General features: G+C 32.5%; 1 protein-coding gene across 1 annotated transcript in view; it reads left to right on the top strand.

Annotated features, from left to right (window-relative positions):
- Positions 1–19,701, top strand: part of MAGI2 (membrane associated guanylate kinase, WW and PDZ domain containing 2) — a 1,847,576-nt gene that overhangs the window by 1,056,968 nt on the left and 770,907 nt on the right. The window contains exon 3 of the mRNA XM_074194021.1: positions 14,222–14,341. Coding sequence (XP_074050122.1) covers positions 14,222–14,341 — 120 coding nt within the window. The remainder of the gene's footprint in view (positions 1–14,221; positions 14,342–19,701) is intronic.

The following is a 19,701-nucleotide window of genomic DNA, read 5'->3' as shown; positions in this document are numbered from 1 at the left end:
ATTGAGTTTTGAAAATAAATTTGAAAAAGAACAAATTAAACATGCAGAAATCAATACCAAATTGGAAATCCTAGAATTTAAAAATGAGATTAACAAAACCAAATGTAAAGCAACCATTGAATTAATAAATGAAATTAAGGGTTTGTAATAATAATAATGATAATGGCTAATAAGCAAATATGTCTTAATAAAATTAAATTAAAATCAATAGGCTAATAAGATTTTTAAGAGTGAAGAATAACAAATCACTAGTATCAAAAATGAATAGTATTAAATCAAATAAATTATTAGGAGTTACTTTACCCAATCAAATGCCAATAAATTTAACAATTTAAGCAAAGCAGAAGAATATTTGCAAAATATAAATTGCCTAGCTAAACAAAAGAGGAAATAAAATGTCTAAATGAAAACATTTAAAAAAATAAAATGATAAGGCCATAAATGAGCTTTCTAAGAAAAAAGTTTCAGGAATAGATGAATTCATGTGAGTTTTAACAAGTGCTTAACAGAAAATAATTCCAATATATACTTATAATAATAAGCAAAGAAGGAGTTTTCCCAAATACTTTTTTGTGAAATAAATATAGTGCTGCTATCTAGGGCAAGAAAAACAAAAAAAGAGAGTAATAATATTATCTATCAATTTTACTAGTGAACATGTATGCAAAATCCTAAGTACAATACTAGCTAAGAGAGTACAACATATCTCAAAGTTCATATACATTGTGTTCAAAAGGAATTTATACTAGGAATGCAAGTATGATTTGACATAAGGGAAATTAACATAATTGATTTTATCAATAATAAAAAATAATATTAATTCCATTTAAATTACCAATATATTTTTCATTGACCTAGAAATATAATAATAAAATTCATTTGGAAGAACAAATGATCAAGAATATCAAAGAAATTAATGAAAAATTCTAAGAAAGGAGATTTAGTAGGTACTAGCTAAGAAAGAAAAATCATTGGAACAGGGTAGATGTATACTATATAGCAATAAATAATTATGGTGCTTTGACAATTGTAAAGTTTTACACTTGTGGGGTAAGAATTCACTATTTGGTAAATTGTTGGGAAAACCTAGAAAGTAGTCTGAGGGGCGGCTAGGTGGTGTAGTGGATAAAGCACCGGCCCTGGAGTCAGGAGTACCTGGGTTCAAATCTGGTCTCAGACACTTAATACTTACCTAGCTGTGTGGCCTTGGACAAGCCACTTAACCCCGTTTGCCTTACAAAAAAAAACCTAAAAAAAAAAGAAAGAAAGTAGTCTGGCAGAAATTAGGTATCAACTAATATCTTACACCATTTACCAAAATAATATCAAAATTGTGGCAGCTAGATGGCATAGTGTATAGATCACCTGCTCTGAGTACAAATTCAGCCTCAGACACTTAAAATCACCTAGCTATGTGACCTTGGGCAAAGTCACTTAACCCCATTGCCTTGCAAAAACCAAAAAAAAAAAAAAAAGAAATAACATCAAAATGAATATATATGACAAATATAAAGGGAGATATCATAGGAAACATAAAAGAATGTTGAATATAGCCTATGACACTTGTGGATATTTGGAATATTTGTGAATAAACAAGAGATAGAGATCATTGGGAGATATAAAAGGGATAATCTTGTTACATTAAATTTTACATTTTTATATTTAAAAAAAATGACAAAATCCATAAAGTCTAAATTAGAAGGAAAGCAGAAATTTGGTGGAAAAATTTAATGACGGTTTCTTGGATAAAAAATGTCTCTTATCTCAAATAGATAGAGAACTTCATCAAATCATGAGTAATTTCCCCAACTTACAAAATATAGGAATAGACAGTTTTTGGATAAGAAATCAAAATTATATATAGTCATATGGAAAATACGCTAAACCATTATTGATTAGAAACAGGCAAATTAAAGTACTTTGAATAAACATTTAACACCTGTGATAAAAGTGTAAAATGACAAATGTTGGAGGGGATGTGGAAAATCAAGACACTAACAAACTGTTGCTGGAACTATGGACTGACCCAATCATTTTGAAATTATATCTAAAGAATTATAAAAATATATATGCCCGGGTACTCAACAATAACTATTAGGTCTGTTTCCCAAGGTCATCAGATAAAAAAGAAAAGAATTTATATATTTTAAATTATTTGTTGCAATTCTCTTTGTGTTGTTAAACAATTGCAAATTTGAGGGGATACTCATCAACTAGAGAACAACTAACCAAGTTGTTGAATATAATTGTGTTGGAGTATCATTATGAAGAAATGATGAGTAAGTTGGTTTTAGAAAAACATGTAAAGACTTTTATGGAATGGTGAAGTGACAAATAAAGCAAAACCAAGAGAGCAATGTACATAGTAAAATAATATTATTCAAAGATTAACTGTGAACTAAGTTATTCTGAATATTGTAAATCCCCAAACCAACTATAAGGAATCTATGAAGATGTTTACACACCTTCAGAGAACTTATGAATAGAATGTCAAATAGTTTCTTCTCTAGTGCAGGGTAGGGAGGAAGGTAAGGAGACAGTTTGGAACTTACAATTAAAATAATAACAATAATAATTAAATGTTAAAGCATAGTATTCCTAATAGTCATTTTGTTGTGATTTCTCCCAGTTATTAACACTTTCCAATGGTGAGGTATGAGTAGAACAAACTAATCAAAATCAGACTGAAATCAGTCCTCATCTCCAGTAATATATGTCATGAATGAAGGTAAAATAGATAAAGAATCAAGAGTTATGAACAGTTTTCCAAAAGTCAAGTATAAATTACCAATATCTGAGAGCATTCAAAAACTTTGTAAGAAAATGAAAATTAAAACAATCAAGCATTCAGTTATACCTGTCAAGTTATTAAAAATTAGGAAATGCATAGTTGAATGAACTGCGAAATAAAGACTAAGTAGTTCATGTTAAATTACTTCAGTTCTTTAGGAAAAGGATTTAGAATCAGTCAAGAAAAACTATTAAATTTTTCAAACTTTCACCCAGTGATTCCAATATGAATGACATAAGCCAATGAATTACAAGAAAAAGCCATGCACAAAGATATTCAGAGTTGTAGTAGATGTTCTATTAAAATGTGAGAAGTAAAATATTTATTCAGTTGGGGGTGGCTCAGCAAGTTATATTTTCTGAATATGATGAAATATTTAATGTGATAATATATTATCCTATAAGGAATAACAAATGTGAATAATTAATAGAATCAGTGAAAAATCCTTATTTGAACTGATGCAGAATGAAGAAAGGAAAAAAACATACAAAATGAAACAAAATTAAAACAAAAACTCAACAAAACTCTGTTCAAATATACTCACTCACCAGTCTTAGTACAAGAATATTATCCTTTCTACTAACAATTAATTAACTTTTAGGGGAAGATGCTTTCCACCAGGTAAAGGAGAAAAGTTAAGCTTGAATTTAGGAGAATTTAGAAAAGGTGTCAATTGCATTAACTGTATTCATTGTTCTTTTTCTTTTTATTTTTAAAAAAAGATAAAGAATATCAGCCTAGCTATTCACTAGTATGTTTAAGCCTAATAAAATGCTTAGTTTGCATTTTATATTTTGACAAACAATTGAATATTTGAAAATATACCTAAGCGGTTAAAAGATTGTTTCACTTTAATCTTCATGTTTTGGTATTTCATGAATTCATACTCCAAGAAATACTGTCCAGAGGATAAATATGAAAGAAACATATGGACATATTAAATTGTAATATAATTTCATGACCTTAATGGTAATAAAAAAATTATGGTCCATTAAAACCTTGCTGTACAACACAAAAGTCAAGGAGTAGAATGTCATTGTGTTGCTTACTGCCAGGGGCACTTATCTGTGTAGTTAGCCTATTCTGAATTAATTTTGCAAGAGGAAAAAAAGCATAAAAACTTCAAAGCAAAATATATGTTTTCTATAAAAAATAACTGATTTTTTTTCCTTTCTTCATTGTCAATATGTGATCATGAACCACCACAGATTGAGTCAAATCTTAGGGATGGCAAATTACTTTTTTTCAGCAGTGGGATAATACTTTAAGAAATGGGGAAATTCAGAAATAAACAAATGAAGAATTTTAAAATAATGCTACTGATGAATTAATCTGCACAGTGGTGCTACATTTTTTTAGTTTTCTTCAGGAGGGAAATTATTGAGGAACAATTTTTAAATTATAGATTGGTACTTAATGAAACATTTTCTATGTAGTCAGTATTCCCTAATTTTCCACCTTTATCAGTCATATCTGTATGTCATGTGGTAGAGAGTCTAAAGGCCAATAATACTGGAAGTTCAGGATTCCATTTGAATGTGAGTGAGTTATTTTTCCTGAATTGTGAAGGCATTTAAAGTAAAGGTGGACTTTTATAAAAATAATAATAACAACAACAATGCTAATAATAATTACTATATGTATGGTTTTCCCTCTTAGTAATGCGATGATACAGAGAAGATTCAATAGAAGATAAATTTTAGTATAACTGAATGTATAAGATTTTGGCTACTTATATCTAGTCTTTTAACACTGGTAAGTCAAATGCTAAGTGAATATATGAATTTCATAATTTAATTTGAGTTTTTCTCTTTTATGTCTACATATACAGGTATGGGGATATGTGCATTAATGCAGAGTTCCAAAAAGTTCACTATTTTTAAGACCTGGAAATAAATGTACAAATAATATAACTCTAGGGCCTTCTTCATTTTATATTTGAGAAACTTGAACTCTTGATAGGGGGACTTTTGCAAAACTAAATGGGTAGCAAAGAACACCCCTTTGTGGGGAATGAAAATATAATTACAATAAAATATAATTACAAATAGCAGGTGTTTCCATGATACACTTGCATATTTATGGATTTTATAATATATATGTATGTGTAGGTATGTATATACGTATGTACATACACAAACATATATGAGGTCTGGAAATATATCTATATATATTTTAATTTATATACACACACACACTTATAAATTATATGCATTGACTGTCATTCCAGGTTAGATTATTTTCTCTAAGAGTCCGAGAATTGCAATTTGTAGTAAGAAACTTATAAATGTTAAACATTATTATTCTGTATATTGAGTAGCTAACATATTTGAGAGGCAACCTAGTGTAGTAAAATATTGTACTTGTTGAGTATTGCTTGTTCATTACATTTGTGTGTGTTTTTATAAATTTCTTATAAGTTTTATAGGCCTCTGCCACAAAATTTTTTGTGAGTGGTTAAGAAGTTGTTTTTAAGCCTTGATTTCTTGTTGTCATTCAATTTTCCATCTATGTCTCTCCATTACCCTACTTGTGGTTTTTCTTGGCAAAGTTACTGGGGTGATTTACCATTTCAGTTCATTTTACAGATGAGGAAACTGAGGCAATCAGGCTTAAATTACTAGACCAAGGTCAAATAGTGAGTATGAGGGGCCACATTTGAATTCAAGATGAATCTTCCTAACTTCAATCCTGTCATACTGCTTTGCCACCTAGTTATTCTAAGTCTTGGTTTACTTAGATACAATTAAGGAGTAATACTCTGCTTCAAATTGTTATTAGAAGGAACAAATGAGAGAAGGCATGTGAAAGTGCTTTGGAAGCTACAAACACAATACAGATGTACTTGTTCTCATGACTTAGAATTAGGTGACATAAGAAATGAGTAGAAATAAGCTATTTTTAAAGGTTTTTTTATGTTTAAGACCTACAGCTCTGCCCATTCTCTATCCACACCTTCATTCTAGCAATTATGCTAAAGGTATTACTTTATTACCTTATTGTGTGTGTATGTAAATGGGCAGAATGAAATATTCGAATTTGTTCTTCCAAAGAGTGTGAACTGTTTTATGAATGCAAAAGTACTTAACATGATATCATTTTCATCTTATTTTTATATGGTCACTAAAGATGTAGACAGGGTATAATTTTATATATAAGTGGATGAACCAACATTTTTGTTTTTGCATTTCTGGATACATTGGAAGCTTTTTTATTTTCTTTTCAAAATGCAGATGTTTTTAATCTAATTCTCTTTTAATAGTATACAATGAGAGGATGATAAAATGAAACTTCAGTTTTCATAGTCACTATTTACCCTAACATTATAAATTATTAATTTCTTTATTTCTATACCTGAATACACATTACTCATAGTTTTTGCTGAATAAAGTTGGCAACTGTCTCATTTAGTTTTCTGGAATTAAATTTTGAAATTTATGTATATTGTTTTCTTTATTGTCTGTTTACAGGTAGATGTGGTTTTTTGGACTCTTTTAGTCTTTTTTTTTTGTAGTGGAGACCCCTGAATATCAATTAAACTTCTCTAATAAATTATGTTTCTCCTGTTTTCAAATGGAGACCTCATTTTAATTGATTAAACTAGAGCCCTTATAATTACATGGAATATCTTTTCATCTTTATCTTTTATTCTTACATAGTTTCTTTTTTCTTTTCTATCTAATCTGAAGTTTCTTAAGCTGGGCTCAAAGACACTAAAATTATATGTGGAAAGTTTCAGGGGGAGGCATTCATGAATTTTTAAAATGTTTTCATAAATGCATTATTCTTCATAATCATATACATTTTATTATATTTTTTTGAAATGTTATTTTTGGGGTCAGGAAAGGATTTATATGCTTTACTGAACTTCCAAAGGCATCCAAAATAACTAAAATTTATTTAAGAACCGCTGCTCTACTGGATCTAATTTATGTTTAACAATAAGTTATGTTTAAATGACCACTGATAATAAAAAACCATGTCTTGTCTGTTAAGGTATAATAGTGAGTATATGTGTAGGTGTGTGTGTGTCTTTGTTTATATACTAATGTTTGATGCTTATTGCATCCAGCACCTTCTACCTTTTTTCATGAAGAATGTATTTATGATATAATAGACATTAGAATTCTTATAGTTTATAAGCTTTTAGTTTCTTTCTTTCCTTTATATCATACCAAATTTTTTCAACATAGTATTTGTATTTTTTTCCTTTCTCAGGTTTTGTGTTGAAATAATCAAATATGAAAATCTGTGTCATTCTTGTTTACCTTATTCCAACCTCTTTACTTTTTTGGAAACCATCTAGTGGGAAAACAAGTCTAGAGAGTTTTTACCACCTTAATGTATAACTACAAAGTACAATCTTGTTGAAGTTAGAAACTTTTTTTATTTGGATCCTTATATCTGAAGTGCCCGGCTCAATGGCATGCAAACACCCACTTAAAATTTTGTTTTATCAAATTGAAACATTAGTCATTTTTCTTTAAAAATCCCAATTCTTACTAGAAATATAGCATTCTACTGTGGAGTCAATAGGTAAACCAAAAAGCATGAATTCAATTGTGGTGCATTAGGATAAACTTTGGGGATTCAAAAAGAGGCAAATATGATCTCTTACCTTAAGTAGTCTACAATCTAATGGGACAAAAATTAAAAATATGTTAATCTAAATACATGATAAATAGGAAATAAATAAATATTTGCAAGCACTGTACTTTAAAACTCCGAATCTAGGGTTAGTCCTGCTATTAGTAGTAGGCCTGATGATGACTGTAAAATAATTGGCAATGTGCTATTTTTGTAGATTTTCCAAGAAGGTTGTAATAATTGCTGAGCCTAACGGTAGCTATTTGCTAAACTGTTGTTCAATTGAGTGTGTCAACATAATCTTCATCTTTCATGAATAAATGAAAAAGCATTTATTAAGCCCTTATTAAATGTAAATCAATGTGCAAGGCAGTAGAGTTACAAAGAAGAATGACTACGATCCTTGTTATTAAGGTACTCATATCTAATGGGAGAATTAATACACATAGGTGATCTTATAGATAAATTAGCTAGAAAAGTTCATTATCCTTAGAGCATAATGGCAAAAACAAATAGATGATTTAATCTCTTTAATGTCAGAGACACTAATAAATCCTTATTTTTTTTATTGTTCTACTAAATAGAGTCAAAAATTTGATTTGATGGGGAAACTTATTTCCTATCTTGAGTAGCAACTGTAACTAGGAGGTAGGGGTTATGTTTCCTAAAGATGCAAGGACTAAAGCACATTTCCCCATGGGTTGAGCCTCTAAAATATAACCACAGTCATGGACTGGTAGCATGGTTGGTGCTAGAGAGGACTTTTCTATTTCTCAGATTCTTGCTCTTGCGTGCTCAATTATAACAACTGGTCAAGGTTCATGTAATTTTGGTAGAGATACTGGGCATAAACTCTGTTATATTTGCTTTCCTAATGATGCATGTGGAAATTAGGTTAGAAATTGGATAGATGATCTGAAGTTAGATCTGAAGTTTAATATATACTTTTTATATAACTAAGGTAACCAAAATTTGGCTGTGTAAGTTGCATTGACTAGAGATATAATGTTGGAGTATTATTTAATGAAATGTAAAAAAGTAATTTTATGGTATTTTGTTTGTCTTTATCAAATGGGGATTTAGGCTAAGTGAATTATTAAGTTAATTACTAATTAAGGTAAAAAGATACTTCTCTATTCCTTCAATTTCGTTTCATTTGTATACTGGGAGATTCTGTGCATACCTAATAGTTATTCTTCCTCTAACACAATTGTATTCATGATATAAGTAAGTGGAAAAATCTATTATTATAACAATACAAAAATCAGGAAATTTTCTGCTTTATGTCTAACCTGTTTATTCTACTTGGTATTAAATAACTTTAGCAGTAAGTTTCCATCATTGTAACAATGAATTAAATATCTTTTAATTTTCCTTTTTTAAAAAATTGGACCTCTCTCCAAAGTGCTATTCATGTCTTACTAGCAGTTTTCTGTTATCTTCATCTGCTGCTTTACAAATTGGCTTTCTCCAAGTCTGGTATCTTTTAGACCCTTTCTTTAACTACAAAGAAGCAAAAGTAAAGTCTCCAATTCCCTCACTGACCATAGAACCACATCTGTCACTGAAATGAAATTATCTACTAATCATTCTTTATGAACAATTTCACACTCTTCAAATGATTCAGCAAAGGCCACAAACCTTAAAGGAGTAATGGTCAGAGGTTCTGTCTATTCAATGCACACATCTAACAGAAGATAAAAAAAATGCTAAATTTCTAACTGAGACATCCAAGGCCCACATTCCAAAGTATGGAAATTGATTTTTATTACTACTTGCCCATCTTCATCCTTGCTTTATCCTCTCACCATACCCTCATTCTCCAAGTAATTTAGATCTTTATGCTTAGAAACTAATTGAAGGAAATGTTAAATTGCTATAATTTCCAGGGTTGTTTGTTTTATTTTTATTTTGTTTGGAGTGTGGGGGTTGTTTTCCTGGTCCTGATATTCAATTCAATTCAACCAGCATTTACTAATCATCTATTACGTGCATTTTGCACAGTGTAATGAAGAAATCTCAGAATTGTAAAACTTCTGAAATTAAGACTGTACTAAAGACTCTACTTGGAATTTAATACTGGTGATGATAGTATCATTGTGATAAGAATAAAAAAGAGAAATGAACAGAATTCAGTTTTGTAATTGCTCTTCAGTGTTCTGATACTATCACCATTGTCATTGTCATCATCATCCTCAACTTCATAGTACATTTAACTTTCTATTTTTTTGTAATTCCATTTGTCCTTATATATGATAGAGCTCTCATTGACTCCTTCTGATAAAGGAAAACACCAGAGTAAAATGGTGGCATGGCATAAAATATTCTAGGGGAGCCCAGATTTCCCCAGAATGTCCCCGGCAATGATCTAAATGGGTACCAGATAGGACAATGAAAAATAAGAAAGACAAAGACCCCAGACTTTTCAAACCAATCTATGAGTACAAGAAGCTGAGCAGATTATCTGGGTGCTCAGAGATGAGATTCATCAAAAGAGGCAGGAGCCAGAATAATATCTAGTACACAAGCTTGAAATTCAATAAATCTTGGGTCTGGAATGTTCTAGCAACAGTATTGAAAGAACCAGCCATTGATAAGTCAGTGAGCACAGAAACAGAGCTGGCACTGAGAGCATGATTTTGACCACTATTACTAATCCTGAAGTCATACTAGTATACAAGGAATAGAAAATCGGTTTGTCCACACATCAGAGGATCTTCCCACCAGACTCTCCCATCTGTCCCAGCAGAGGATGACACAAATTCACATTTGGAATTTGTGCAAGAAGAACAAAAACAGAAATAGCTTTCAAGGTTAGCAGTGAGTTGAATCCTTAGGAAATGGAATTTGAATACAAACGTTGTGGCAGAGGGTGGGTTCTTCTCCTAGTCATTCAAGTCACCCAAGTCAGAACTGCAAGGGCATCCAGAAAACAGTTCAGGACCAAGTAAGGCTTGTCCATCCCTTCCAAAACTCTGAGGTGGAGTAGATTTTGACCCTGGCATTAAGTTACCATCCAGTAATTGGAGCTTTTCATATGAACAAACAGAAGAAAACCACCAATACAAAAAAATCTATAAATTAAGAGAAGCACAAGATATACAAAAACAGTCCATAATAAATTCAAATAGAGTCTTAGATGGAAAAAAATTGCTTGATCTTAAAAATTCTAAGAACTGATGAAAGTAATGTGCAATAGATGAAAAAATTAATTTAATTAAAAATGGAAATATAGAAGAAAAATATTGAAAAGAAAATAAAAAAGAATAATAACCATTACCCAAGAATCAGACTCCCTGGAAAATGAATGGTGTAGACAGAATTCAATATTTCCATATGACAAGAAATAGTAAGACAAAGTCAAAAGATTGAAAAATGAGAAGAATTTATAAGGTATCTACTATCATCCCATTTCCCCCTCCCACCAAAAAAGTCGATCTGGAAAACAGATTGAAGAGAAATATTTTAAGAATGATTGGACTCTCCATTAATTAAATGTAATGTCTTACACTTTAAAAATCACCTCAAAGTACAAGATTCCTGGATATTCATTTGTTTAAAGGAAACCTTTAGGTCACAAACACAATTTCAGGTTGCATTTCTTTCAAGTAAATTAATGAATAATAATGCTGTACTTTGCCCTGATGAGACAACCACATCTCAAGAATTGCCATTAGTTCAGGGGAGTATATTTTTGGAAAGGAATTTTCAGCCAGGATGGATCCAGAGAGGGATGGAAAGGGGAGTAGTTCACAAGTCACAAAAGAATGCATTGAAAGAAATAGCATTGTTAGATGGAAGATAGGAAAGCTCTTAGAAAAACTTAGAATAACTTTTTTAAAGTTTTTTTTTTTTTTGCAAGGCAAATGGGGTTAAATGGCTTGCCCAAGGCCACACAGCTAGGTAATTATTAAGTGTCTGAGATCGGATTTGAACTCAGGTCCTCCTGACTCCAGGGCTGGTGCTCCATCCACTGCACCACCTAGCCACCTCAGAATAACTTTTTTCATGATTGTCTATATTCTGGGGTTAATGGTTAAATTTTTATTTGCTTTTAAAAATCCTGAGTATACAACCTGAAATGAATTTTCTCAGGAGGTGGAAGAGGATTTTGCAATATGAATATATTTCTGAGGGAGGCAAAGCATCAGAAATAGCTTATCTTTATATGCAGCTGCTTAGAGCTTTGCCATATTGGACTTTTCCCTAACCTTCTTGGTAATGATCATGTTGTAGTCCCAGTTCAGAATTTAGGGACTTTTCCACCTCCCTTACAAGATATAATATGGAAGCTGAATTCCAATCCCCCCCCCCCCCCGCCGCCCCCGGCTACAAAAGCCATGTTAGGAATATACTCTTTCCTTTACTCTGACTACTTTCTTTAAGACCTAACTAAAATTCTGTCTTCTTACTGGAAGTCTTCCTTAATCCTTCTTATTTTCAGTGTCTTCCTTCTGCTAATTATTTCTTTTTATCCTATTTATGGTGTGCTTTGTATATATTAATTTGCATGTTGTCACTCCCATTAAAATATAAGATCATTTTTGATGGGAGGGACACTTTAATACTTTCAGCACTTAGTACAGTTCCTTGCACACAGTAGGAGTTGAATAAATGTTTATTAATTTGATAGGAAAGAACACTGAACTTAGAGTCAAATAAATTGCTACCAGTGAGAGCCAAGGCTTTATTATCTGTAAAATATCTGCAGTATTCACATCTACAGGGACCTCAATAGTTCTCTCCAGCACTACTTGCATGATCCATTGTTTTGATATTATCTATCATGAGTTGGCAAATTAGAGCGTAGAGACAAAAGGAATGTAGCTAACATTTGAGTGTAAAAGCTCGGATACAATCAATTGACATTTAGAATTGATAAAAGGGGAAGGTGTACTCCAGCCCCCTCAAAAAAAATTAAATATACTCCCCAAAAAGTCAAAGTACCTGAGGATGGTGACTCAGGATCTGGTTCTGTATACATATTGTGTATATAAATGCATTGGCACAGGGAAAGTGGTTAATTAATCAAAGTCTGTAGCTTCTGAAATATGCAGATAAATCAGTAAGGAAAATTGAATCTTCAGGAGATAATTTTTTCTTAATGATTTGAGTGTGTTCTCATAAAAATGAAACAAAACAGAAAAACAAATTGATTGCAAAAACCACCCCAATATATTAATAATGTACTATTCATCCACAAGGGTTAAACACAGGAAATTGAAAGTTAAGGTTGTGGTAACAACATTAATTAAAGGATATTGCTTATGCTAGATGCAGGAGCTGTAGGTTTTCTAGCATAAGGAAGAACATAAAGCATTACACAGTATGTCATAGCTTAAATATAAATGACAAAAAATCAATATATACCATTAAAAACTATTAAGAACAAATTTGTTTTATAAGCAAGGGAGGTTATAAAGTGTTTTTTGGAGGGGTAATGTTTTTAAAACAGCTTCAATGAAATTTGTCCTTTCTATTTTTTTTAAATTAAGAATAGTCTCCTAGCATATTGTAAATTCTGACAGTAATATATGCCTCTCATTTGCACTCTAGATTTTCTTCTGAGAGTTTTAAAGGAACAGTCTTAGTCATTTTGACTTTGAGAATATAATGCAAAGAATGAAAGTTAAAAATTAAACATAAAATATTTTTTTCATTCTTAGAAGAGTAGTTAAATGCGCTCTCTGCTTTTTATTCCCCAAATTGCTGATTACTTATATATTTGATTTATGTAGGATTCTGCATGGCATTTGCCCCCTCTTTATTTACACTATTTATTCATTTCTGATCATGTGTGATGCCTTATGTATATGACAAAGCGTGAGAAGTCGATATGAGGAAATTGTCTGGAAAATCTGGCTGTGAAATTTTTAGTTTTCCCCTCCCCTTATTTGATTGTGTCGACCTGTCATTTTATTAATGTGGAGAAACTTTTACTAATGCGGATTTATAGCTTGCATGAATCTTCTGGTATCAGAGAGTAGTCTGAAGCATTGGGAAGTTAGGTAACTTCCCCAAGATCACATAGGTAGCATGTAAGAAAGCAGAACTTGAAGCCAGATTCTCCTACTACAAAGACCACTCTGCTATACTACTTCTCAAAACAAATGTAAAAAATCAAAATGTTATTGTTGTTTGTAACTAGTTGTATTCAACTCGCCGTTAACCCCTGTGAGTTTTTCTTGACAAAAAAAATATTAGAATAATTCACCATTTTCTTCTCCAGTTCATTTTACATATGAGGAAACTAACGCTAACAGGCAAAGTGATTTACCCAGGCTCAAATAGCTAGGAAATGTCTGAAGTCAAATTTGAACTCAGATTTTCCTGAGTCCAGGTCAGGCACTGTATGCACTATAACACCTAGGTGTCCTGTTAAATTAAAGTGAGTACCTCAAATAGTTTGACCCTGTACATGAAAGATTATTGATATATTTTAATGGGTTTTTTGATTTCATTTATGTAATAACACAGCAGTATGCACAGAATAATAAAAGTCTATTCATAGGAGAGAAATATGTAAATTCCTAAGCTAGCCAACTCCTGGCTCAGCACTCAAAACACCTCTTCATAAAGTGCATAATGGTTTTTGTTTTTAAAAAAGGCTCAGAAATATTCTATGGCAATGCACTCTTTATGAACTTGATAGAAAAAGATGTTTTTGTATATTGACTGGAATGTTTACCACTCCAGTATTTTCTGTTGCTAAACAGAAAGACAAATATAGAATCCAACCACAAATTATGCACAAGTAAGTGCTACTCACCATTCAGAAATGAAACGTTTCTAAAGTTCATCTACAAACAATTCATATTCTGTTTATTCTGTTTTGGGGTTCAGGTACCACAAGGCCACATAAGGAGGGTGAGGTCCCTGGTGTGGACTATATTTTCATCACTGTTGAAGACTTTATGGAACTAGAAAAAAGTGGTGCTCTCCTCGAAAGTGGAACATATGAAGGTAAGCACATTTTTACTGCCAAATCTGTTTTGTGGTTTCATTACATTTTTCTCATTTAATTGAATCGCATTAGGACACCATGTCACAAATGCGCTGCGGTTCTTGGTTTCAGAAATTGATGAGGAGGCAGATGGCAATTGTAAAGTACATTTCCTAAAGAAAATGTAAAATGAAGCTGGATTAATTTGGTTCATGAAATTAGTTGAGAGAGTCACTGAAAAAAACCTATAAATATACACACTGGAATAAATGTGTCACTGGTGTCATAATTTATGCTGTATCTTTAGGGGGAAAATGAGCTTATTAACATGGTACAATGAAACACAGTACTGTCTGCTGGAGTCAAGGGAACTAGGGGCTCTTTCTAAGACCCCACCTTTTAGATATATAACCCTGTAAAAGGATTTTCTACTATTGGGAACAGCTGGTAAAAATTGTCAGACTTTTCTTTTTGCTTCCCAAACTTAAGTAAAGCAAAATAATACTTTGGCATGGAAAATGAATCTAGATCCTAAAAATTCTCATCTTTACAGTTATAATGAGGTTAAATTGCATACGTGTACTTGAATTAACTTCCTATGATCATATTGTATATAAATATATATGTATTATATATGTATATGAATTATATATATATTCCAATAATTCATGTTCATTTTTCACTGGAAAATGCTCTCACTGGATCAGAATAACAGCCCTGAGAAGCATAGAGTAGGAAGATCATTATGTCCACTTTCAGATAAATAAACAAGTATTGAAGAGGTTACATGAGATAATCATTTTTGAATGTCTAGTGACTCATATCTTTTATTGCTGAGTTTTGTGTTCTTTCCTTTCTAGTTATACTGGATAACATATTTTTTCACATGTGACTATTCACTTATGGATAATTTTTGAGGAGCTAGAGGTCATAAATAACAGCAAATTAGGGAAGTTTGTTGGTGATGACATTTCTGTTCTCAACACTTGTTTGTATGCTTAATACTTGGTGATAATTGATGGATTTTTGGTGTTCAAAAATATGATATTTTGAGGCTGCTTGAAATAAACATTAATATACACATACACATAAATTAATTTGTCCATAGCTCCTTGGTCAATTTTAACATGGTTCAAACACTAAATTGCCACATTCACAGGAAATAATTTATGAATGTATTTACACACACTCATACATACATGTATAGTTTATTTTCAGAAACCCAATAAAACTGTCTGAATCTTCTTTTAACATCCTTTTAGACCAAAGCCACTAAGTTACTATGTTACTAAATGTATAGGTAATCTTACCCAAGCATACATAGTTGTAACTAGAAATTCTAGCACTTATGACATTTATTTGGCTAAGGGGAGAGGTTGTTGGGTGTATATGATAATTGGAAAAAGAAAAAATCAATTATTCAAATTAAGATGGGGAAATGTTTAACAAATAATTTCTATGAAAACAATATAAAAAGACTTTAGTCGATGAAATGATCCACATATGGAGGTTACTTTAAGAGGTAATGAGATCATTTTTTTTTTAGTTTTTGCAAGGCAATGGGGTTAAGTAGCTTGCCTAAGGTCACACACAGCTAGGTTATTAGTGTCTGAGGCCGGATTGGAACTCAGGTACTCCTGACTCCAGGGCCGGTGCTCTATCCACTATGCCACCTAACCGCCTCTAATGAGATCATTTTAAGCAGACCACTTTTAGGAGTATCATAGAATGAATAGCTGATAAAATATGGGTTATAGCATATGACCTCTGAGATGCCATCCAAGTTTGGAATTCTTTGATCTGATCTTAAGTAAGGAGAATCTATTTCCTCAGTCCAGAGACTAAATTTCCCAGAGAAATTCTCACACATAAGATATTTTTGGAGTCTCAGTGTATTAAATCTTTGGGGAACCCTCAAAATTCCAGTCAATATTAATTCACTGCTGTTCCTATAAGCCTGGACCTAAGTGTGAGAATGTGAGCTACCTCATTATGTACATTGGTACAAGGGAATCTCAAGAAGTGTCCCCTTGGGTTCTCTTCTCACAGGATACAAAGAAAATGGAAATCATTTGTTCAATCAATAGACAAAAAGGAATACCAGGGTTTTTTTGATTTATCAAATACCACTTTTATCAGTGTCTCAGAGGAGAATGAGGATAAATCCTTTCATTACTGACTTTTTCTCTCCCACCATTATTTCTTTCTGTTTTCAGCTTCATTCCCTTTTTAATGCTAGCACATTGCACTATTGCAACACTTTTCCACTAATCACTAATATGGGCAGAGCACATTAATTTCTCTTTTTTCTATCATAGACCCCTTTGGAGATCTGGTAACATCTACAAAATGATTAATTCTCAGAACTATATTTTAAATAATCAGAGGAAATGTTAAATTTCAGTGTTAGATGTTAGAGAACGTTGTGCCTTTTTATAATCCAAATAGGGCTCTGTTTATGAACCCCTGCAATAGATTCCCCACACTTATGTCAGATAGTATGATCTATCAGATCATTGACTACTACTCCCCTAAGAAACTGATAAATCAGTTTATTTTTAGCTCTGAGATATTTAGATTCTCATCCTAGGTCTTTCAGTCCATCCATGTATTAGATAGCAAAGAGAAGACCTAAGCCTGAATGACAGTCAGAAATCCTTGAGAAAGTTAGAGGAAGTAGGTTAGCCCTCTGCCATTTGCTTCTACCCAAATGATGCCTAATCACGAAGTCTGGCAGTGATTGGAAGTGATTAAATGGGCTCACTCTAAAATAGTTACTTACAGTACCTTAGTCTTTAGGTAGGATAGTCTTCTTTATTATTTACAAATCATTCAATTGCAATCTAATTTCCTCTTCATCACTCTTCCATCTAAACCCAGATTACACCACCCCAACTCTCCTTTTACATCTTAGCTCCTTTTTCTATGCTATCTTTTCCCCCAACTACATAAAAATTCCACGAAAAAAAGGAGTTTGGAGCAAGACTTTTAACCTTTATACACTTCAACCATTTATATTTTTAAATAAAATAAATGCCTTAAATAAAAAGTTTATGAGTGATCTTTAAGAACCCAACTTTCTGAGCTTCAGTTTCCATATTTCTTAAATTAAGGAATTCAACTATTTAATCTCCATAGTTCCTTCCAACTCTCAAAGTCTGTTATAAGAATCAGAGAAATCCAGTAACTTCATGAAAAAGCTCATTCTGAAGAAGTGGTACGTCCATTGTTAACAGTCTTTCACAATGTCTCTAGTGATGGTGATGATCATCTAGTTGTATAGTTGCAGCTGGAATGACCAGCGTGGGACAAAACAACCCTTCCCACATTAAGCACACATGGAATGTCTCTTTGGATTGTGAACTGCAAATGTTCTATGAAAGAATTGCCCTGTTTGCAACTCGGTCATCAGACTGCCGTCTTCACTAAATGGAGCAATTCCATTCTCTGTAGTGGTACACCAGAGAAGTTAGCTGCTTCAATTTCTCAAACATTGTCAAGCTTAATTCATGCCTATTTAATTCTCATAAGTTTTGCAAAGTATGTTTTTAATATTCATTTTACAAACAAGTGTTTTAATGTGTTTAAATGACTTGCACAATGTCACAGAGCTAATGCATGACTAGATGAGATTTAGACCCACTTTCTGATAGCTCCAAGTCCAGGAATATTTCCAATCCAATCTAATAAACATTTATTAAGTAACAAATCCTGAGGATGCAACTAGTAAATTAGTAAAAAGAATGATAGTTCTTGCCTTCAAGGAAGTAATCACCTAAAAGGGGAGATAGCATACAAAAAAGAGAAAGGAGAATGGGGTGCCAGAGGGACCCAGCTATCCTTGAGAGTTGAAACCAGGTAGTACAACATGGGTAAACTGATATCAAGATATCAAGAGGAGTTTACTACTTAGCCATCCAACCCTCCAATCAATAAAATGAGAGGAGGCTGAAGGAAGTGTTTTCAATCGAGGCTTGATTTGGAGGCATAGTGGTGAGTTTGGAAGTGATGAACTTATCCTGGGAGAATCCTCCTTCCACCATAATAGTGAGTCTGAATTAAGCCATTTTTTCTGGAAGCAGAGTTTTAGTCAATTTATATCTTCTTATCACTTCCCAGTTGGATTATCCCATTTTATTCTTTGCAATACAGCAGCTGCTGAAACATCTCATTTTACATTCTCTGCACATGGTCAGACAGAAGACTTTGAAGCCAGTGACCTGAGTCTTAGCTCAGTATGACTTTTAAGTGACATTGTTGAAGATGCTAGCTCTCATGTCTATGATTATGATCAGTGTAGGTCAAGCAGATGTGTAATTGTTTAGAAAACATTTTTGCTTTATAAACAACCAATAATCTTCCTTCTTTTAGTAAGTTTTGCCCAGAAATTCTATTTTAAGAATTGCTTGAGTCAACCATAGCTCACTTCTCTCACCTATGCTTCTTACTTGCCAGACTCTCTTATGTTGTTCTACCACTGAACTCTAATCACTGTTTTTCAGCTCCTATTTATATGTTCTCTTTTTTTGTTGTTATTGCTTGGTCACTGTCCATCATGTCCCCACTTGGAGCTCTCTTGACAATAATACCAGAATGATTTACCATCATTTTACATATGCGGAAACTGAGGCAAACAGGTTTAGGTGACTTCCCCGGGTAACACGATTAATAAGTGTCTGATATCAGATATGAACTCTGAGAGAGGAGTCATCTTTACTTCAGGCCAGCTGCTCTATCCACTGTGCCACTAGCAGTTCCATCAAAATGTAAACTATTAGAGAGTAGCTGCTATTTCTTTTTACTTGTATTTGCATTCCCAATACTTAGTATAATATCTGGCACGTAGGAAAGTCTCAACTTGTATTTTATCTACCGTCTACCTATTTCTTTCTCTATAGTCACATTTTAAGAGTCTGGCAAGAGTTTCCCAAAGGAAATGTAGGCCTTTCTTAATTTGATTTTTAACATCCCTGAGTAATATATCGCCTCTATAGCAAAATTAATTCACATTTTTTCGAGTTCTGTTATACAATCCAGGAATCATTAGATATACAGATGGCAGCTAGGTGACACAGTGCTAAATGTTGAGCCTGGAGTCAAGAAGACTCATCTTCTTGAGTTCAAATGTGGCTTCAGACATTTGTTAGCTCAGTGATTTTGGGCAGGTCTCTTTATCTTGTTTACCTCAATTTCCTCATCTGTAAAATGATCTGGAGAAGGAAATGGCAAACCACTCCAGTATCATTGCCAAGTAGAGTCATGAAGAATGACTAAACAAGTATGTAAGACACTGTGGTAGGCGCTAGGGAATTCAAAAACAAAACAAAAAAAAGCATTTCCTGACTTCCAGCAGCCTATGTTATTCTGATGAAAGCCTTAG

Source organism: Macrotis lagotis, chromosome 7, assembly GCF_037893015.1.
Source record: "Macrotis lagotis isolate mMagLag1 chromosome 7, bilby.v1.9.chrom.fasta, whole genome shotgun sequence".
Classification (NCBI taxonomy): Eukaryota; Metazoa; Chordata; class Mammalia; order Peramelemorphia; family Peramelidae; genus Macrotis; species Macrotis lagotis.
The sequence above is the reverse complement of the archived record's forward strand: the minus strand, read 5'-3'. Positions and strand labels throughout refer to the sequence as shown.